The sequence below is a fragment of the Argopecten irradians genome, chromosome 12 (assembly GCF_041381155.1).
Source record: "Argopecten irradians isolate NY chromosome 12, Ai_NY, whole genome shotgun sequence".
NCBI classification, from domain to species: domain Eukaryota; kingdom Metazoa; phylum Mollusca; class Bivalvia; order Pectinida; family Pectinidae; genus Argopecten; species Argopecten irradians.
In genome coordinates this window covers 22,285,267-22,307,790 of record NC_091145.1, presented here as the reverse complement: position 1 = coordinate 22,307,790, position 22,524 = coordinate 22,285,267, and the positions used below count along the sequence as shown (strand labels likewise).

The following is a 22,524-nucleotide window of genomic DNA, read 5'->3' as shown; positions in this document are numbered from 1 at the left end:
ATCATTAAATTGTTAAAAATCAAGAACTGTTACAATTATATTAAAATCTTTTGCATTTTAAAATAAATGACATCACCGGACGTTGGCCCTCCCTTCCACTCTAGCGTCAGACCCGCAGAATAACAAATTGTAATGGCGGCCGTCGGAAAAAGAAATAAGTCAAATTTTGACTGAAACCAACCTATTTGGACTGCTGTCAGGCATTTTCAATGACAGACATGGATACTACATTATCGTACAAAGTGCATAGCTTCATATCATTGTCATTTGGAACGTAGGGCAAGACACCATTACGTTTTATTTGCTGCGTTTTGTGAACATTGATATGTAAACAAGATCGTCAGTACTAAACATTCTTACGATTTTGACAGTTAGATTGTCACTATTAAGGTTTTATTTTGGATCTTCATTTTGTCTTGCAATTGTGTTTTGCAAGCAAAGGATAATTTACTGGTGAGTATGCAATAATTGGAATGTTTTTAGCATTATTCAATGTGGAGAAATGCAATGTTCGAAAAAAATAATTTTATCGAACGTTTTGGAACGCCATAGTCAAAATGGCGCCGGGAGGTTTTGAATTTTAGTACGTTTTATCCTCTAAATTAATTTTCTTGATGTTGCAGATGACGCATTTATTAAGCTGAATGTTTTTTGTTTTATTTTATTTTCAGAAAGATATAAATTTGTATCCACCAAGCTACAATTCGAAGTAAAATTTGATGTTGATGGCCGTGCAATTGTTATGTTAATGAATTCGGTGAACATGTTACTGCAGGGTCAAAACTCCATTTTTAATTTACAGATATTATTATTTGTTTGACGTTTGTATTACCCATTCGTATGAACAACACCAAGCACACATATAAACTTATTACTTGACATTAAACCACTATCATTGGTTGTCAAGAAATTTATGTTTGCTGTGCATAAGCTGTCTGGTTGGTTTCCATAGAGTAATATCGACTGAATGTCGGTCGGTGAATCATTCTGTCTGGTTGCATTGTAAGGTTTCTTCATTACAGACAGTTTTGTTGAGTGTTACTGAGCTGTAAAGTCACTAATGGACTGAAGAAATCCTTTTGAGGTTACAGAATAAGTTTAGTTCTGCTATTTGTTGAAAGAATGCATTTTTTAGCAAAAATGCTAAAAAATTCTCTCTCACTCCCTGAAATTTTAAAATTCCCCATAGTTAGAAATGCCATCTTTTCCCATGTGTGAATATTTTTCATCAAATATTTGATTAATATATAATTATCTATTAAACCTGCTACAAACACTGATCTGTTAAATCTCCTGAAAAAAATTCTTCAGGTTTTTTAGTAAACAACGTTTAGAACAGTCTTCCACTCTATATTGCCATTCATAATTAGACTAGATAAACATTGTCTACTAAATATGTTTATTTTATGCATGCTTTAGTTCGGATTTTATTATGAAATATAATATGTAATCAGTCATGTTGGAAAACTATATATATATACTGATTCAGTCTGATTGACTCACTAATTCATTACTGTAGATATTTACATAGAACATCTAGCTGCAGTAAGACTTGATGTTCATTTCAAACTAACCAATATCTTACTTGGCAATTTGTATCTAAAATTACAAGGTGATAAATAGACAAATGTCTGTTTTGTCATTTGAATAGATCTACTGCATAAATGTTGGGTTGGGTTTTTTTTTTTTGCGTTGACCTTGGACTAAATCAGCTTTATCATGTATAAAGTCAAAGAATAAAGTTGATTTTCTAGACCAGGAGCTAATAATATCATGTTTGTGAAAGTATTAGAAATGTTTGATCGTATAAGGTAAAAAGTTGTTCAGCTGTATATGCAAGACCTGAGTTAATGCAATACTGTTGAAACTTGCATCATTTAGTTAATTCTGAAATAATTTATGTCAAAAAACAAGACTTCTTGATTTAGTTGGTTCTTTAGATATTGGAAAACAAACAAATTTGTCAAAAGGTACTTTGTAAAATCTGTTGAATTTCTTGCGTTCTATTATTTCTTTCACTTGAACTTGTTTCAATCAGAATTTTATTCCATCAGTGTCATGGTATCAGAATATGGTCTAATAAATTCAGATTATGTTAATGAAAAAGAAATGTATGGATTTTAATTATTTTTATCCTATTCTTAGTAATGTATTACCCAGAATAGGATAAAAATAATAAATACTAAATACACTTATGTTTTGCACATATACCGTCCTATCTTAGAATTCATTCACAAATGTCACCTCAAATTCGGTATTAAATGACCATTTATGTATATAATAAGCATTGACTGGTTTGTATGGCTTAAAAAAGGGAATTTAAGATTTGAATAAAAAACAATTCTTGCTCTTGTTTCATATGAAACGGTGAGAATATAAGACTTTATATATATAACCACCTGATTCAAAGCTTAAGGTTAATGTGAAATAATTAACAAGGTTTGCAAAGGTCCTCCTAAAATTTTGTATGAGCCTATGACTCCTTGAAAGTCAGTAAAATCAAATAATATTATAATTTATTATATTTTTTTAACATCCTTGAATTTTAGATTGTGTTTCAAATAAACAAAATAATCCATAATGGTGTTTTTATTTCAATATTTATTTTTTTTTTAAATCACTTAGATCTTGTTTCTTAGTGCTAGAATGGATAGTAAAAATTGCCAACCGGTTAACCGGATCAGATTTAACCAAACCGTAACTGGATAACCATAGCTTTTTAACACTTTTAATTTCATTACAAAATTTCGCTTCTGAAAGCATATATACTCTAGACTATAGTTGAAGATGGTCGTTAGTACAGGAATTTCATTACTTTGAAGAGTATTTTTGCCGTATGAAATGTTAATGTTTATGGCGGTTATCATATGTACAGCTAAAATCCTAACCGGGTAGTATAGGTACAAGCTTAACCGAACCGTAAACCAGTTTTCTGGTTACCCGTTCTAGCACTACATGAATTTCATCAGAAACATGGTTATAACAATTGTGAGGCGATACCTATGGACTATTTTTATAATGATTATTTCCCTTGTCAGGGCATCCATTAAACCAAGACTTGGGGTCATTGACGCAGCAAAATTTATTTTGACGCACGTAGAATTAATGTTACATAACTTGCAATCAGGTATATATACAACAGAGTTGAGATCGTAGATAGGCCTAGTTTGATACATGCTGCAGTAGCCATTTTGTTGTTTACTTGAATAACCCTACATATATACATTACCCATAAACCGTCAGCGTCAGCGTGGGAGTCTTGAGTGTAAAATATTTGTTTTTGGTGGCAAATATGAAAAGAGGATTGAAGCGGCCGACAGGCAAGCCATCTTAGATTTTGATAGTTAAAGTTTGTAACCACTAGTCTATTTCTCAGAAGGTACAGAAGGATCGATCTCTCTCAAATATCACATGTAGGTTCCCCTTGGGCCTAGTTGTGCATATTGCATTTTGGGACTGATCAGTCAACAATATGGCTGACAGGCAGACATCTTGAATTTTGATAGTTAAAGTTTGTTACCGCTATTTCTCAGAAAGTACTGAAGGGATCTCTTTCAAATTTAACATGTTGGTTTCCCTATATATATAGCTAGGGCCCTTGTTCTAAATATTGCATTTTTGGACCGATCGGACAACAAGATGGTCCCCTGGTACTCCTACACATGTATGAGGGAGGTCTTATTCCTACTGATTACATTGGGTGGATATGCGACCTCATACGAGATCCGTATGTCCGCCATGTTGCTGGCAGCGCCCGGTTATTTGTCACTGGGTTTAAATAAGATCATTTAAATGGCAAGATATATAAACGATTACTGATAAACTTACTTGTTGATTATATAATAATCCATTCCTGCCAATAATTTTGTATGACACCACCCATATATTGTGAAATCCATGATAAATCATATGCAAGTTGATGTGCTCAATTCTACTGTCACTGAAACGTTATGGCTGGTATGTTAATACAAAACACAAAATTTAAATTTAGTGAAACGCATAATGGAAATGAGGATTACTTCGTTCCGCTTGTTTTGCGTACACATTTAGATAACTCCTAAATTTCATAAAACCTTAATATTCCTATTCAGATTAAAAATGGCTGTCCAATACAAGTAAAAATATGATGAATGTTATAAGAAATGCATTTATCATAGCTTCTTGGACTAATTTGTTGGAAATGTCTCGCAAATATAATTAAGTATTTATGATATATAAATCCAAAAAGTTAGGTGTCCGTGACAACCTATAAAATGTGACTTTTGATAAATTTTACATCATTTGGTCAGCTGTGGCCCAGCAAAATGAATCAATTGTCGTGCTCGTTAGAGGTCACATGACACAATGTTAAAAAGTATCTTGCCGTGTTAACCTCTAATATTGTTGGATTAGTCATCAGGCAGCCATCTTGGATTTTGATAGTTAAAGTTTGTTACTGCTATTTCTCAAAGAGTACTTACAGTGTAAGGGATCTCTCTCAAATTTCATATGTAGGTTCCCCTTGGGCCCTAGTTGTGCATATTGCATTTTTGGACCGATCGGTCAACAAGATGGCCGACAGGCAGCCATCTTGGATTTTGACTGTTAAAGTTTCTCCAAAAGTACAGACGCAATCTGTCGCAAATTGTATATGTAGGTATCCCTAGGGCCCTAGTTGTGCCTATTACATTTTGGGGCTGATTGGATTTTGATAGTTTAAGTTTGTTGCTATCATATATCTCAGAAAGCAGTGAAAAGATCTTTCTCAAATTTCATATGTAGAAATATGTAGTAAAAGTTTGAAAAGCAGAGAAATGATTCCTCTTTCTATTGCAGTGAATTAGTTCTGTGTTGTTGCAATAATTAATATTTTAGTATCATACAAGTTTTTCTGTGCCTTTGAATGATTTTTACAGTTACCTCATCAAAACTTATATAGATTTTCATAATGTCACTGAAGAAAAAACGGATCGGCACATAAAACATTAAATCATTGGTCTTTCTTTTGAAAATCGCTCACAACTATAAGATAATTAAGAAGTGTGTTGTACATGTTATCCAGAATAGATTGGCATATTTGTTCCTTAATTACAGGTAGTGCTCTGATGCTTTATTGGGAATGGAGGAAACTGTTGATATACATTTTCAAGTCCACTGCCACAATTAGGCCAAATGTAGAATCTTCACTATGAGCGTGGTCCTGAGGCTAGGGGTAGTCCATACAAATGATGGCGGACAAAAAGATGCGGCTAATGAGTAAGTTTCATTGAATATTATGTGAATAATGATTTTTTTTAACAAGTATTAAATACTTCAACATGATTTCTTGTGATTTTATGAGTAATGTTATACAACAATGTTATCATATTTGAACATTGTGTTCTATGTTACAGCACTGATGTGGTGGACTGTCCCACAGGAGACTATTACATGATACCCCAGACCTACCCAGGATGTTTTGGATTGCCTTATCAAGTAATTATATAAAAAAATTCTTAATTGTCTGGTAGGCTCCAGGTGTTTGGGTTGCCGTCTTTTCAATTTGCAATTTCTTTGCGATAAGTTTAATAATACCATTGAATGTGTTTTCATCATCGTGATCACTTTGATCAGTGCCTATATTGGACTGAAAGAAAAATTGTTATGCAATGTTCTGTTCAGTTAAATAATTTTGAAGGTAAGTTATACATTTAGATTAAAAGCTGAGAGCCATTTGAAAAACATGGATTTGACTTTTCAATATTAAACTAAAAATCTTATTTGTGTTTGCAGGATCACAATTATGGTGCTCCCCCTCCCCCAACTCCTCCCCCATCGCCACCCCCACAACCACCATCTCCGCCACAGGTGGACAAGGGTCTGCCACTGGAGGTGGAAGATGTGGTCATGGTGCCAGCTGTGGCTGCCACAGAAGTGGCCCGCGAGATCTCGGTGGAGGATGATAGCATTACCAGATGTATCTGTGACTACACACATGATGATGGCTACATGATATGTTGTGACAAATGCAGGTAGGAGATGAATCCCATATAAATTGACTTTAAGAAAGAAAAAAAAAATTAGAAACCACAAGATCTTTTATTTTACTTTGAATTTATTTTGGGCTTTTATTTCGGATTATTAATATACTAGCTTTACACCGTTTTTACCTCATTAAAATTTAAAAAGTTATCATAATATGACCACATGTACATGCATTGAAGTTTATGAGTTACTCATTCATTCAGACATTTAGATGGGTACCATGTTTTGGATATTTTGTGTTGATAAAAATTAAATAAGTATATTTTGATAAAATCTACTGCTTGAGAAGCATAAATGTGAAATTCCATTGGAATACATCATGCAGTATTACAAAATGCTCTCTATCACTTGTTTTCTCAATTACAATATGTCATATTAATAACTGTATTAAAGTTGTTTGCAACCATATCTCATTTTTTTTTTTTGTAGTGTCTGGCAACATATAGACTGTATGGGAGTTGACAGAAGCAACATACCAGAATCCTATTTCTGTGAGATATGCGAGCCCCGTGTACTGGACAGAGAAAGAGCTCGACAGCTGCAGACTAAGAGGAAAGAACTTCTGATCAATGGTAAAGGGCTTTCTGTCACAAACTAACCTTCTTTTAGAAAATCATTTTAGAAATGTTTGAAGACTATCATCATATTTTAAAACTAGTTTAATATAATAAATGATTCACAACCTGTAAACAGTTTGCAGACCCAAACATCTTGTCTTTACATGGATGGAATTCTTGGCTGTTGTGTATTAAATTGCTCCAGTGGTTTTGTCATTGCAACAAATTACAGAAAATGTTTTCCTCTTCAGACTCTAGTGCTACTGATACTGACCCTGAAGAAGCAATGAATAGACAGATGTCTCAACAGCTCTCCAACACTAAAAAAGGCAAAAACAGGAAAAAGACGAGGGTACGCAGTGATAGGAACAATCCCACTACTCCAAATAAAAATGATGTCAAGTTGAGAAGACCAAAGAAAGAAAAGAAGGATAACATAAAAAAAGAAAAGGAGAATAAAGAAGCAGATAAAAAACAGAAGGTTTGTTTTTCCCATACATAATTATGAAATTGAATAGGTAGGTTATATAGGAAATAAACATATAAATACAATTTAATGAAATCAAGTAGGGTTAGTATAACACAACTAGTATACAATGAGAGCTTGTTTTTACCATCTAAAAAGATTGACCCGCTTAAATAGTAGCAATTAGGACTAGGTATGTACACATTTCAGTTATGTGCTGGTTAAAACTTCTTAAAAAAATCAACACACAATGAGGAATATTCAGTGAACATGATTCTGGAAGAAATTTTACTTTAAAATGGTGCTTCTTCTTCTGCAGCAAACTGCCATTAAGGAAGCCATTAGCAAGAAGATCAACAAATCAAAAGTAAGCCTTTTCAGAGATGTTGAGTAACACAGTTTGTCTACTTCTTGGATCTTCTTTAGAAATTTATGTCACCTATGATATAGCTTTAGACTGGTGATTTACTATAGAATTTGTTTAAAAAGAAAAGATGATTGTTTATTTTTCAAAGAATAGCATCTTATTGGAATTATTATTAATTTGTTTTCTAAGCACTTTTATTAAGAATTTTATTGTGAAATCAATATGAAATATTTTGTTACTTTCTGATTTAAGTTGAACAAAAAGCCGGGTTTGACTCTTGTAATGAACGAAAATGCCCAAGATCCATGGGACAGTAGTTATAGGTAAGACTTCAGGGATTATGCATGTCAACAATGGGCTAAACATACAAGTTCTCCCTTCATGAAATGATACATATAAAAAAAAAAAGGATGAAAGATATTAAAGCTTAAACACATATTTTAACAAGTGTTTTTTTGTTTAATTAAAAAAATAAGAAGTATGAAATCCCAGAGTTTATTGCATTAACTGGTGCGTATGTAATGTTATGTAAAAAAAAAATTTTTTTAGTTTAAATGATGACTTGTAAGTATTTTGGTAATGTTCATAAAACAGAACTTTGAAAACTCTGTAAATAAAAATCCTTTCTGCCTTGGATTGACAACTGTAGATGTTTCAATGATGTATTGCTTTGATTTTTAGTCCCTGGGTGGACAAATACGAAGAGGCAAGAGAAAATCAATACAGTCCAGACATCCAAGCGCTTATGGCTATACGTGTAAATGGTCAACAGGTAAATTGTGAACATTTACTACAACTATTTTAGTTTATATTCCATTTTATGATTGTATGTTTCCATCAAAGAAAAAGAAAAACAAGAACAAAAATTTAAAAGGGAAGAAAAAAGTTAATGAAAAAGTATGTGTTAAAAAGAAAGACTAATAAATGAAAAAGTTTGAGAACTGGTTTTGTTATTTTGTGCGGCAATACTCACTACCATGTACATATGAAACAAGTGATACATTTAATGCAAAATAAATTTATTCATTTTATACAAAATAGAAGTATATCTCCATTCAGCAAGCACACATAAGGATTTCATTTGATACAAAGTTGCTATGATGTACATTTTGCATGTAATAAATGCTTTACTGAATGTTTTCTAGACTGATGATCCTCACCCATTGAATGGAAGGATGCAAGCTCAGCTTTGTCATGTTACCGAAGTCAGCAAAAACAGAAAGGTAATAGTTTTATTCATAGTCTTTTTGTTTCATCATCAATTAATAAAAGGTTAATTTCATCATAAGAGCACTGGTAAATATTTGTGTGATGAAATTATATGGTTTTTGCTACTGCTTAAAGTGCTTTCTTTTAATTTTCAGGGTTTAGAGGCTTCCGAGACAATAGGGGAAGGAGAACCAATTATTGAATACACTGGGAAAGTTACTCTAAAACAACAGTTTGACAAAGATAATTTCTTCAGGCAGTAAGTAGTGTATGATCTCAATTTGACCTGGAAAAAATTCGACATAATAAGCAGTTTTTTTTCAGCTGAAATAGTAGAGAGCAAAAAAAAAAAAAAACATGCACACAGACATAATGAAATTTCTTGATTTGATTTGACCAAAACATCAGTTGAAACTGTTATGTTGTATCAATTTAACAATATATAATTTCAGGTTCAATCCATTTGCGTTATTTTATAACAAGTACGACAACATTGAGCTGTGTGTAGATGCCACCTCCTATGGAAGTACTGCCAGGTTTATCAGGCGATCCTGCAAGGCTAATGCAGAGGTGAGGAAGAAACATGTTTAGGATTTAATTAAATCAAATTATTATGATTATGTTTTCTCCAAATGTCTTATGATGTAATGATTTATATGTTAAGAGTACTTTCACAAGGGATTTTTCAAACCAGTGCAGTGTTAATTGTACCTAAGCACACAGTGTTTGAAGTATATTGATGAGAATACACACATATTAATTATTCTAGTACAGGATTCTAATTTTCAGACCTCAATATTGCTTTTGTTAAAATTGAATAGAAAACATATATTGTTTAAAACTTGTCTGTGTTAAATTGCTTTTAAAAAGAAACTATACAATCTTCAAAAAGAGATTGATGTGAGTTTTAATTACATTATGATAATTGAGTCTTACAGGGTTTTTGCCAGGCCTTTATAGGGTCTGGTAAAAGGACCCATTCCCAATTGAAAAATAGCATTTTATTTTCCCAAATGCAGTAAAATTAAATTAAAACCCCAAATATGATGTCTTATACTATACATATGACACCAGTAAAATTTAATGTAGAAGTTGAGGAATATTATAATATCATTTAAAGAAACAGCTAAACCTTCTTTGTTAAGTAATATCCCCATTTTGATATTATTTCAACAAAATTGTGATGAAAATTTTAACAAAATAATGCTGATCATATTTTCCCAATTTTTGAAAAACACCGAGGATATTTTCCCAATTTTTGCTTGGGGTCCTTTTCCCAAAACAGCTGGCAAAAACCCTGTCTTAAAATGTTTTCATCTTTGTTTTCCAGGTTCGGCATGTAATGGAGAAAGGAGTTGTGAATTTCTTCATCTACTCGGCTAAAGTCATACCAAGAGGCTCTGAGATCACTATACCTTATGATTACAATTATAAGGATTGGTAAGTGTTCATCTGTAAGCACAAACTCTTTTGATTCTTATAGCATTTTTATGCCTGACCATAGAAGAGGGTAGAAGATATAATGTTACTCATGTCTTTCTAGTGCACCCTGTACTGTTACATCCTGTTCAGATCTCACTTGGAGGCAAGGACATATATGTCTGTGGGACATTTCTAGTTTCCCTTTTGTGCTTGCTGTAGGTTTTAATTTGGCATAAATTTTTCAGTAACTTCACACAAAAATTTTGAAACTGTTGTTGGATTGATACTTAGAATATGTTGAACATGTGTTGACATCACTATGTGATGTTGAGCTGGAGTGAGGACAGTGCCCAGACTTTCCTTTTAACTTTTATGGTGTTGTTTTATCTTTACAGCTCCTACTGTGTTGAATGTGCCTGCCTTAGAAACAACTGTCCTGTTGCAAAGTATTTCAAACGAAAACAAAATGCTCAAAACAAGTAAGTCTATTTTACTATATTTTTAGCCCACCATTTCTTGTCTTCAAATAAGTTTTGTAGAAATTATAAAAACCAACCGAGTTCTCCAGTTGAAGGTATTCACAAAACAGTGTAATAGTGATGAATTTGGACCAATCATATTGATAGCATCTTATGTAAATTAAGTGACAATGTTTGAGATATTGAATCTTTGTTACAGAAAAGACAAATCCTTGCCTAAAACACCTGTAAAGCCTATAGCTAAATCTCCAGTAAAGTCTCCAACCAAATCGCCACTTAAGTCCTCCATCAAGAAGATGATGGATGTGGTGGTCAAGAAGGAGGTAGCTGTTGAAGAACCAGCTCCTACTATTTCAACAACAGAGACCCTTCCATCTCCACCAGTGGAAGTGAAAAAGGTATTATTATCATCAAACATTTAATTAACGTAAATTACCAACTAATAGATAGACATCTTCAATACATAAAAAAATTGTAGAGGTCACTGGCTGAATATCTCATATTTGTGTAAGTACTGACAAGTGCCTCTGTGATCTTCTTTATTCTGGTATTTTATAAGCTAAAAGTAAACAATATTGTTTGAGACATATGTGGAAAATGTATATCTGTAGATACTGATTTAAATATGACCTTAAAAAGTGTCATCTAGATACATTTTGTCTCGTTTTGTACTGCTCTGCAATGTTCCATTTTTTGTGTGATTTACAGGAAGTGGTGGTAGAGCCTAAGGTAAAAGAACCTTTTGTGAATGAAGAGGAGGAGAAACAGGAACAGGAGAGCAGTGTTGTCTCGGCTCCTCCTCCCTTGTCATCAGACATAGGCAGTGACTCGGAGGATGTGTCTTCAGGGGCTTCAGCTGAGAAACGAAACAAAATATCTAAGGTACAAAATACATAATACCTGATAGTTTCCCCAATTAATCCCTTCATTGGCGGATAGAATACAGACAAACCTGTCTATCAATTATAGCAAGATCACTTTAATGATAAATGATACAGGGTAAAATGGTCTTTATAGACAGGTTGAATTTTGTTGCAATTGGTCATTGAGGACTGTAGAAAAATTGGCTTTTTAAATCAGGTGTACTGTATCTACCTTGTAACCTATCTGTCTTATCTATTACTTATTTATTCAGTCCTTTTGATGTGTACCTACTCATTAATGATGTATTTTTTTTAATGTACAGACAAGAGAAGAAAGGAAGATGGAAGCCATTATGAAAGCTTTTGAGAAGTTGGAAAAAAGGGAAGAACGCAGAAAAGAAGCATTAGCACGGCTTGAGCATCATAAGCACGATTCCGGCACAGAAGGTGTTAATACCTCAACAGAGGTATGAGGTTTCAACAAGCTAGTCTAATTACAACTTCACATTTGATTGTTCAGCATTCAGTGCATCACATGCTTAATAAATTGTGTTAAGTGGAGAAGTATATAATCTTAATCATCTCTCATGGAAATATGGGTTTATCCTATACTGGACACTCACATACATGCCTTCCTATACAGCCTGAATGAGCCTGCTCACTGAAGGCTTCGATAATTTATGGTTGGTCAGATAAGATATGCCACTAGTTTCATTTACTGGCTTGCAAAATAGTTAAAGATGCTCCACCGCCGACAAAGCATAAATGATATTATTTGAACAATAATGCTGTTTAATCGTGTATATACATGTCTTATTAACACAAAATATAACATAAAATAATTTGTTTTGCCTTTGGTGCATGCGCAATCAGAACTTCATTCCATATAGGATATAGTGCCACAGAATTTTTCCGGAATGCAATTAATTATTTTTCATATTTTTAACTTGAAGTAAAATTAGAAGCTCAAACTTTTCAATGGTGGTAATGGTGTAAATTACAACTTCACAATTGAAGAAAAATACTAAATTGTCTGCTCCTGTTTTTGATAGTGAAGAATTACCATTTGTCAGCAGTGGAGCATCTTTAATTTCGAAAATCTTCATTTTAAGTATGAAATTGAACGTCCTTTAGAAAAGCATCGGTCAAGATAACATCACTTACACATATTATATTTTGGTGTCTTTACAGAACACTATTGAGGAAAAGAAGGAAGAGAAACCCAATAAATCGGAGCAGGATACTAAAAAGGAAACTAAGGAGCCTTCCAGAGACAGCGTCTCAGAAAAGGAGACTGATGACACTGACAAAGTAGAAGGAGGAAAGAGAGAAAGTAAACCAAAAACGTAAGCAGACCAACTTATTACATTACAAACCTTCAGTTTGATTCAGGACATTCAATTTCACTTTTTCAATAATTTTTGGTAATGCATGTTTTTTCTCTGCCAAAATCTCAATATGATAACTAATTATTATTTATTTGTTTTACAGAAGAAAAGCAAAGAAAGCTTCTGCTAGAAGGTAAATATTCATTCATTAGGTTCAGTTATTTTTAAGGATCCATTTTAGTTTATAGTGATGCAGTTATTCCTCTTACATAGTCGGATATCTAAAATCAAAGGCACTATTTGTAAAGAAAGCATTTGTGACTCTTTCAGAAAAAGTAGAGCAAACACCAGTAGTTCACGAGGATCAGAAGTAGAGACCTTGTCGGCCCCTGTGACACCGACCCTGCCAGTACAGAGTCCTGCAGTGACACACACAAGGAAGAGCAGAACAAGCAGCTGTACCTTAGAAGCCACCCAACAACATCCTGTGGCCAGCTCCATAGCGACCAACACCCTACCGTCCCGGAAGCGCCGGTTTAGCAGCAACTGTAGCACAAGTACAGAGAGTGTGACCCCACAGCCAGTCTCTATGTCCATCACAAACAGTCTCCATCAGAGGCGGAGTAGAATGAGTAGTAGCTGTAGCTCTGATGCTACGTCACAGGATGAGAGCAGTAGTCTGCTGCCTAGCTGTCCGTCAACACCAGCTCAAACAGCAGATCTAACCACACCTCCATCTTTCAAGTTCATGAAGACCAAAAAGGTGATTAAAGTTTGTTAATGTTTATTCCTGTTGAAATATGGTTGAATAATTTGAAAACTTAACTGTTTTGGTGGCATTTCTTTTTGTGTATTTGTGAAATATAATTATAACTCAATTATAGACAAACAAAACACCTAAAAAATCAAGTAGACTTCTGGAGACAATATTTATAATGCTTCAAATTGAAATGATGGAGATAATGATGCATGATTATTAACTTATTTTATAGCACTTGATGAGCGAGTGGTTGAGTGAGAAAACCCATGATACAAACCCGTTAGGACTGAAGACTGAACCTTTGGAGGTGGCAGTAGAAGACAATGCTATGTTTGTGACATGCTTACCCAGTCCTCGAAATAGCATGGACCACCTGCGCCGCAACAGTCACAGTTCTGGAAGTGCTCGGGCAGGCGTAGAAAACAGTATAGGATCTGCTAAAAAGGTAAATTTCTAATGGCTATACAACATGTTCATTAGGATTTTGTAGTGTCTCAAAATTAATTATAAATTGAAGATGTAGCATCTAAATATATACCCTAGTTGTTCAAGTATATAATGGTCCTTTTTGCAATTTTGAAATAATAAATTTGTTGGTTTATGGTTTTCTGTGAAAAGAGAGAATTGCACAATCATACTTTCAGCGATATCAAGAAAGAAAAATTCTTGTTTTATGTCAGTTCTCATTTGGCCATGGTATATTTTAGCGATGGTTGAGACAGGCTATGTGGGACAAGCCCGGTCCTGACAGTGGTTCTATGTCCCCTGTGGCAATCAATGGAGGTGCCAGCCCGAACCCTGCCATCAACACAACCAACATGCCCAGTATTCCAAGTCCTGGAGCCTCACCTCCTGGAGGTAAGTTTACTCCAAATTTTATTTCATGTTTGTTCAAGAATCATGCAGAGATGGTCATACGTTTTTTTTACTGGCCTAATAGTCATGTGATATAGTATTTCTCTCAGAGTTCATTTCAATGTTCAAATTTTACCATAAAACAAAACAACAACAAAAAGCATATATTGTCTCAGAGTTTGATTCATTGTTAGACACTTACCATAAAACAAAACAACAACAAAAATCAAAATCATATGTGCAAGCTATCCATTTTGTATTTACAGTAGATTTTGTGACACCATTGAAGAAGAGGCGGTTTGCACGGGAGTCCTGTGACCAGCCTACTCCACAAACTCCGTCCACACCAGCCAACTTTTCTTCACTGGGTGTGGACTACAGTATGCTGGCCGAGGTAGACGAGAGTGGCAAACCTGACTATCATCCCACTCCAGCTGCCATAGAGGAGGAGGAGGAAGATGAGGTACACTTCAAAACATCACAGTAAAACGTATCGCTGTACTGCTAGGGGTTAATTCTCTACAGCTATAAGAATCTGTAAAACTTATCAAGGAATAAAAAAAAAAAATGCATACTCAAAATTTTATAGAGATCTATTTTAAAAAAGTATATTGAAGTTTTATTGTGTAATACAGACTAGTAATAATTAAAAGGCCCAATTTCATCAACTTTCCTTAAAGTTAAACCAATCCTAAACTTCAAATTCTCCATAGACAAACATTACAGAAGCTAAAAGAAAAATCTTAGGAATGGTATTGAAACCAGGTACAGGTCTCTTACACAAAAATAGGAAAAAAATGTATGGACTTCTTTCTGCAGAATGTGGCTGTGCCAAAGGAAGTGGACAATATGGATGTGGACAAAAATACAAGAGGCAGGGACTCTATAGATAGTGTTACTAGTGATATAGTTAATTTGACTACTAGTACGAAAACAAATGATCTCGAAGATTCAGGGCTTGAAAAATCACCTGAAGCAGTTTTACATGAAAAATCCTCTGAAGTAGAACATATAGACACAGAAGAAAGTGAAAAGTGTTCTAAATCAGAAGATGATACAGTAGGATCAAATATTCAACCAAATGGTGATAGTTCTGGGGACAGAATTGAATTGGAGAACATCAGTTGTGGTAGTAAATCTATAGACTCGGCTGTGGCCGATTTACCTGTGACTTGTAATAATGCAAGTGAGAATAGTGCTAGTACCAGTATGGAGAATGACAAATCTGTAGGGGTGAAAGGTGTGGGCCCTATGGAGTGTGACAGTATTCAGGAACAGAGGAATCTCGCTGATAGTGATATGGAGTTACGACAACAGGAGGTAGAGTCGGAACTCGAGGAAGGCGAGATCAACGATGATTCCATCGAGGAGTCCATGCAGGTGGACAGTACAGAAGATAGTGCTATAGTGGGGGGAGGGAAAACTGCTCAAGATAATAAACTTGCTTTGTGTGATAGTACATCCAAAGTGGATGAGAACAAAGGACTGCGATCACGTGTGCTGGAGACCGTCCAGGCAGACAGTGGTAGCAGCAGTAATGTTGTGGTCGCCCACTCTGTTTTAACTTGTGAAGTGAAAGAGTCGGCTGTTGTGGACAGTAGTACTGACACTGACCAGTCCATTGGTAGGAGGTCCAGTGACTCTGACAGGGTGGCCGTACTGTTGGCTGACCAGTCAACGGACAGTGACTATGGCTCATCTAGGACAGATTTATTAAATTCTAGTAACCAGGAGGTGGAACCAAGTCACCAATCAGAGGAGTCACTAGTGGAATCTGTGAGTGATTTCTCCGAGCCTCTAAGGCATTCTTCTTCCTCGTCAGTGGTGTCCTTGGACACGTCAAGAGAGAAGGTAGGCAGCAGTAGTGATGAAAAGACACACAGCTGTTTATCAGATGTTAGCAGTAGTAGTGAAAGGAGGAATTTAGCTTCTTCGGATTCAGTGCAATCTGTAGTGTCCTCACAAACAGTTGATGATTTTAGAAGAAACTTGGCATCATCAGACTCTGCTTCATCTATTGTATCGTCATTGATACCAAACAATGTATCGCCAGTAGTGTCATCACAGTCATGTGATAATGTGGGTGTATCGTCTACGGAGCCTTTTGCATCAGATGCCACATCTAATAGTAACACTGTAGGCAATAGTGATTCTGCTGACAGTTCAGAGGCTGCTGTCTCGTCAAAAATGGACAAAAGTGAGATTTACTCAGAAGACAGTCTGCCTAGTGTGACAGGCTCTATGTGTTTACCTAATACATTTGAGGCGGACACACCATCAATAGATGAGTTTGGTCTTTCGGATGAAGTAGGAAATACTGGTGAAGCTTCATCGTCATCAAGCATTTCAGAAGACTCGCATTTAGCTTCATCATCTATACCATCAGATCCCCCTCCACTGCCAACACCCACAAAGAAAAAGGTAAGATGTTAAAATTTGTACAGCTGTGGAAACTGAATACAAATAAAAAGCAGCGATATTATGATATTGAAAACAAAATACCAAAAGATTGATACTGGCAATATTTAAATGAAGATGATCAAGTTTCAAGATATAAAGTCTGATGATATGGTTTAAACTGAAAGGAGAGATGTCCTGTATTGTAGGTCAGTCTATTGGAGTATAGGAAAAGACTGAAGGAGAAGAGCACACCAAATGGCAGCTGTCCATTGTCATCATCATCGTCCTCATCACAAGCTACATCATCATACACATCTTATCCCAGTACATCACCATCATCTCTCTCACCATCATTCATGCCATCACCATCTATGCCATCATCATACAACAAGCCATCATCATCAACAACATCACGTGGCTCATCTTCCCATAACAACAACAGGCGACTTCCATCTCTACCATCACTACCCTTGTTTGATTCTTCACCGCCAAAAGACTCTTCTCGATATCACTTCAAAAGTAAGTTGGTCAATTTGTCTAAATAATATTCAGTACCAGATTATGTCATAATGATAAATTTTACGTGTTGAAACACTTTTTCCCTGTGAAGTTCATGATAAACATATATTGAAGAAGAAAATTTAATACAAGTAAATAAGCAGAGCCATATTTTGTCTGTACAGTTTTAAAGGGACAATTCACTCACGCTAATTCTTTTACATAACCAAGAAGCAAAATATGGCATAAATGTATTGTTCTACATTTCTCATGAAACATATACTATAAGATATTGACAAATTCCACATCATTGTTTAGTATTTTAATTGATACTGTTGTAATTACAAATCGTTGATCAATACGATTGAGCAGGTACAATATGTACGCTGTACCAATATCCGAGCCAAAGTCACGCACGTTAAACAAATGAACTACATAACCACTGTGGAGGTGATGTAAAACCGACTGATCTAATTCCCATTAGAACTGGGGGTTTTCCGATATATATACAAATTTTAATGTTCTCGTAGAATGAATTGTCCCTTTAATGAACAACTTTTGAAAAATCTGAGCTATGTAACCTGTATACTCTATGGTAAATCAATATTTATATGTCTTCATGCCTTAACTAGTCTTTGTGTAATGTATTTATGTTGTGATGACCAATTTTCTGTTCTAGGTTCTTCTGACATTGTTAGAAGAAAGTCGACTGAAGTGAAAAAACCGGCTAAACCATTGAGTTTGACAGAAAGGTTAAAACAAGAATTTGGATTTGATGATTCAGAGGAGGAAGCACAAAAAGAAAAGAATGGTAAGTCTGCAAATGTATGATAAACAGGTCTGCTTTAAAACTTTGTGGAGGTAGACCACTATTAATATGTCATAGGATTGGCTTGTTTTCTTAGAATATCTGCATTCCATATTTACACAACATCTTTTCTTTTTTATCATACCACATAGCCAGGCATTTTTTTTATCACCTGAACCTGACTCTGAAAATGTCATATTCATTATTCCCATTATAGCCAGTTGATGATATTACAGGGTAAAAATTTTAATAATATTAAAAAATGAATAATTGTATTAAGGTGATTTGTTATCAAATTTCATGTTATTTTCTTGATAATCCTGATTACTGTGCAGACATGGATGAAATCATGTTCAGGTAATAGAATTTGTTAAAATTGTTTGAAATTATTTGAAGCTACTAAAACATGAAAATAATGGCTATTTCAATTAGACGGCAGATTATTGGTTTATGTAATAAAAAAATCTATGAGAATGATTTCCATTGCAATGTTTTAATCAAAATTGTGATAAGATGTGAGATATGTGATAAATTGCTACTTTCTAGATGGAAATAATCGCCACATCATCGCCACCTCCATTGCTAGCACGACCAGAACAACTTCATCAGCATCATCATCTTTCACTACACCCCCTCCCCCTCCTCCTCCTCCTCATCCCAGCACAACCTCTCAGCCTCGTCCTAAGGGCCTAACCAGCAGTCAGGGTGAGTTCTACAGCACAGCGGATCTTGTGCCGCCTTGCTGCTGTATGACAACAGCCTTACATCTTGAGCAGTGCTGGAATCACTAAATCATGTTTAGGTTCAGCTTACAATTTCTATCCATGCCTTATGTCAAAAAATTTCAATTGGTAAGATTTTTCCAGATTTAAAATTGAAAAAACAAAAACAAAACAAAAACTTTGCTTTGACAGCTAAAATATGGTCACTATTATATCTATTATATCGCACATAGTTGTCCAATATCATGGGCAGTTTTCATTTGACTAATGTTTGGTTAATTCTAATGGAATGAAAACCTTATCATCAAGTGGTGGGTTGTTAATAGTGGATGGTGGGTTTTATTCTCTTTATAAACAAAACTAAAAAAGTTTTATTTGAGCACGCAGGTCTTTGGTCAATGATGTCATTGAGAAGTTTTCAGTAATTCTTAGTTGTAACATACTTTTGATATCCTTAGACAGATAACCATCTACCTTGAAATGATAATAAATCTGGATGTTTACAGAGTATGCGGACCAAGGACAGGAAGCTCAGCAGCAGCAGCCAGTGATAGCTCCTTCTTCACATCATCCTGGCTACCAACAGCCAATGTACCATCCCCAGTCACATGGGGGCCAGCCACCTCTACACCCACCACTTCAGCCAGAAATGGCAATGCATGGGGGCTCGCATCCCACCCAGTCTTCCCATATAATGGGACAAAACTCGGCCATGCTCAATGGACCAGCACCAGGCCTGATGCCTCCTCACACCATGGTGGGACCAGGACACATACCCTCGCCTGTACCTAATGGTCAAGGACTAGGTCAGACTTCTGGGATGTTACCACCACACTCTCACATGACTGGGGTACAGGCGCCACCACCTATACAGAATGGGCCAGGACCAGCTCCCCCTGGTGGTCCACCCTCCCAAAGACAAGGAGGTAAAATACCATCCCTGATGTCCATACAGACATTCCCATCTAGGGAGCTTCAGCCTGCTGTCAACAATAACGGGCCATCCGCATCTCATTCACCACAGCCACAGGTCTTTCCGGGACAACACCTTCAGCAGGGCACCGACCAAGGTCAGTTTTAGTTCCATAGAGCACTTGTAAAGGGATGGGTTGTCAGGAGAGACGTTATTTAGGGCCCCCTATTCAGGAGATTTCCTCATAAACCACAAGGCAGATTGTTTTGACATTGCACATGGTAATAGCTGATAGTGTGTAGATTATTAATAGGAGATTGATATTTTTCGAAAAATCCAACATGACCACTATGTCCATAGAGGGGTCAAAATTTAAAAATCATCTGATTTTAGTAAAAATTGGTGTCATTGTTCTAGTTTTGAAATAGGCCGCGGTTCAAATTTAATCAAAAAAAAAACAAAAAAAAATGAAGATTTCAATTGAAAAATACTTTTTAAGAGTGTTAGGGGTCATTTGCTGCAGCTAAGGGTCAATATACCAGAATTTTGCCACTGGAAATTCAACATTTATGAAATTTACTTTTTTGTGCAAACTAAAGTTATTTTTATAATTGCTCTGTTTTCACAATATTCAAATTGAAAAATTAATAATCACAAGATTTGTCCCCAAAACAATGTAAACATTAAACAGAATTTTTAAATTAATGATTGTCAATTTCAGGGCTTGGAATTGCTCAACATAGCATGCTGAATAATGAGGCGGCCTCCTTTAGTCAACAAACGCTGCAGCAGCAACAACATCCCCACACTGCCAATCATACAACTGGCTACCAGCAATCCCCCCAGGGGCCAAGTCAGTCAGGGTATAACTCCGCAATCAACGGCCCCCAGGGACCTAACCAGCCAGGATTCAGCTCTAACATAAATGGTCCACAGGGTTCGAGCCAAACAGGTTTCAATTCAACCATCAATGGAAACTCAAACTTTAACATAATGCAGCCTGTGCAACAACAGCCTGCAGTGAATGGACCGCCTGTTGTTCATGAGTACAATCATGGTTACAATGGAATGTCAAACAATGACCACAAACAGCACTATCAGCAATCCCCGTCACAGTACCACTCTCAGGGGCAAGTGCAACGAAAATCAAAATTCTTCGGGAAGAAAAGGAAAAAGGGACATAATCATCAACAACAAGTTTACCCCGACTCGGGTGGCCTCTATTGAGACCGCCGTGGAATGAGCTTATCATTTTTGTGTGCATGGGTTGAAATGTGTCAAAAGAAGCGAAAATGATCTATTTTTGTTTTCTTTTTTGACTGTCTTTAATTCACGTTCTTAAGTATATGATAATTGAGGTTAATCTTTTCTTATCTGTTGTTTTATTGGAAATATGTATTTGGGTGTTTCTTGGAGGTTTGGAAATAATGTTCACATTGACAGATTTTTTTTTCTTTGCTAGTCCCAGATAATTTGGTATCCTTACATTTGAAGATTTTCTCAACCAATGTGATATTCTTAAAAGCCCAGTAAGGAAAGATTGTTGTCCTCAAACTTCTAACCACATACGTATATAGTATTGTTAATATAGTTTCAATTTGAATGGTAGTGTTTTCACTGTGCTCACATGACAGAAGGGTTTCAGATAAGTCTTACAGAAATGTAACAGTACAATAGAGATACCATGAAAACTGATAACACTGCCATTTTGACTAACTATTTTCTTTATTAAAGACTTCCATGTTGTGGTATGAAGTATGTTTTTCTTTATTTTTTTTTTTAATTTTTGTTTACATTTATGGCATTTAAAGTAACTGAATGAATCTTTGAATCAAGGCATTTAAATTATGTTGAATGACTGTATTACATGCATTGGAAGTTTGTCTGCTTTAGTAAGTCGCAATAGGGCCATTTTGTGTAAATATTAAACCTATTGATAAGCTGATTGGTCAGAAACCAAGCGTTTGGGAGTTGTATTTATTTTCATTGCATCCCTTCATCTGTTTCAATTTCGGGTTTTGTAAGTGAGAGTGTTTGGAAGAGAATCGTTTTGCTGTGACTGTACATAACTGCATTTTTTCATTGTAAATATTATCCATCTATTCTCATTCTGACTCAATTTTTCGTGATATATGACATTTTGAACCTGTATTAACATTTTGACAGTTCCATTTTCATTCAAACTTATCACCCATTTAGTCTTGACTGTACAGAGGTTTATTTTGTGTAGCATATGTAAACCAAACTCGATTTTAAAGGGGGTAAATTTTGTGTTTAATGAAATAGAAAAAAAAAAGACTAGTTTATGAAGGCTTCATGTACACAGCGAATTTAACATTATTTTCATACCTGTACAGATTTCAGGTATATTACAAAATGGGGGCAGTGACATATTGCTCTCAGTTGCTATTTTGGCAATTGACCGATGGTTTGGTCGCTGCTATATAATAAACTAACATGCTTCCAGCACTAGTGGATCCCAGAAGTGTGTTGTCTTCTCTCTATCTCTCTCTTCTCTCTCTATCTTTCTGCCTTATGTGGACAGTCTGAGCAAGACTAAATGTTGGTATGGGCTTGTTTTGTCCGATATTCTGATCAGCTTTGTATCTTACTTATGGGATAATTCACCACTAGTGGATAGAAGTAAAGTAACTCATTTTATGAAAATATGACTTGTGTTGTTTTTCTTTTATTTACATATTGTTGATTTTCTTTGAAAATCTCAGTAATTCATTGATTGGTCATTGAAGGATTTGTCAACTTTAAGAGTTGGTGAAAGTCGGAGTACCCAGACACTGGAAACTTTGGATTCAAACTCATAACTCAGCGTGGAGCTAGTGTAATATGTTGGAACACCGTAACCACTAGCTGCAT

At 35.3% G+C, this 22,524-nt stretch overlaps 1 protein-coding gene across 2 annotated transcripts; it reads left to right on the top strand.

Annotated features, from left to right (window-relative positions):
- Window positions 1–110: 110 nt before the first annotated feature.
- Window positions 111–22,319, top strand: LOC138336231 (inactive histone-lysine N-methyltransferase 2E-like). Of its 2 annotated transcripts, XM_069285629.1 has the most exons (29): window positions 111–453; window positions 5,074–5,235; window positions 5,373–5,454; window positions 5,752–5,990; window positions 6,433–6,575; window positions 6,812–7,041; window positions 7,346–7,393; window positions 7,646–7,716; window positions 8,075–8,165; window positions 8,539–8,616; window positions 8,758–8,861; window positions 9,055–9,172; window positions 9,933–10,042; window positions 10,420–10,503; window positions 10,703–10,901; window positions 11,212–11,385; window positions 11,690–11,833; window positions 12,558–12,712; window positions 12,858–12,887; window positions 13,025–13,457; window positions 13,687–13,899; window positions 14,162–14,312; window positions 14,576–14,772; window positions 15,129–16,730; window positions 16,916–17,228; window positions 17,887–18,018; window positions 18,562–18,720; window positions 19,244–19,807; window positions 20,372–22,319. In XM_069285629.1, the coding sequence occupies exons 2-29, from the start codon at window positions 5,168–5,170 to the stop codon at window positions 20,875–20,877; spliced, it is 6,438 nt and encodes a 2,145-aa protein (XP_069141730.1). In that variant the 5' UTR covers window positions 111–453; window positions 5,074–5,167; the 3' UTR covers window positions 20,878–22,319. The 2 variants fall into 2 exon arrangements, with proteins under 2 accessions (XP_069141730.1, XP_069141731.1); XM_069285630.1 differs by lacking the exon at window positions 18,562–18,720.
- Window positions 22,320–22,524: the final 205 nt, after the last annotated feature.

What these genes read in the sequence shown, in the direction of transcription:
- LOC138336231 (XM_069285629.1), top strand. Translation starts at nt 5,168, where the DNA reads ATGAGCGTGGTCCTGAGGCTAGGGGTAGTCCATACAAATGATGGCGGA. An exon ending in TACGTGTAAATGGTCAACAG is followed by an intron (nt 8,166 to 8,538) that starts GTAAATTGTGAA and finishes AATGTTTTCTAG; the next exon opens with ACTGATGATCCTCACCCATT. An exon ending in GATTACAATTATAAGGATTG is followed by an intron (nt 10,043 to 10,419) that starts GTAAGTGTTCAT and finishes TTATCTTTACAG; the next exon opens with CTCCTACTGTGTTGAATGTG.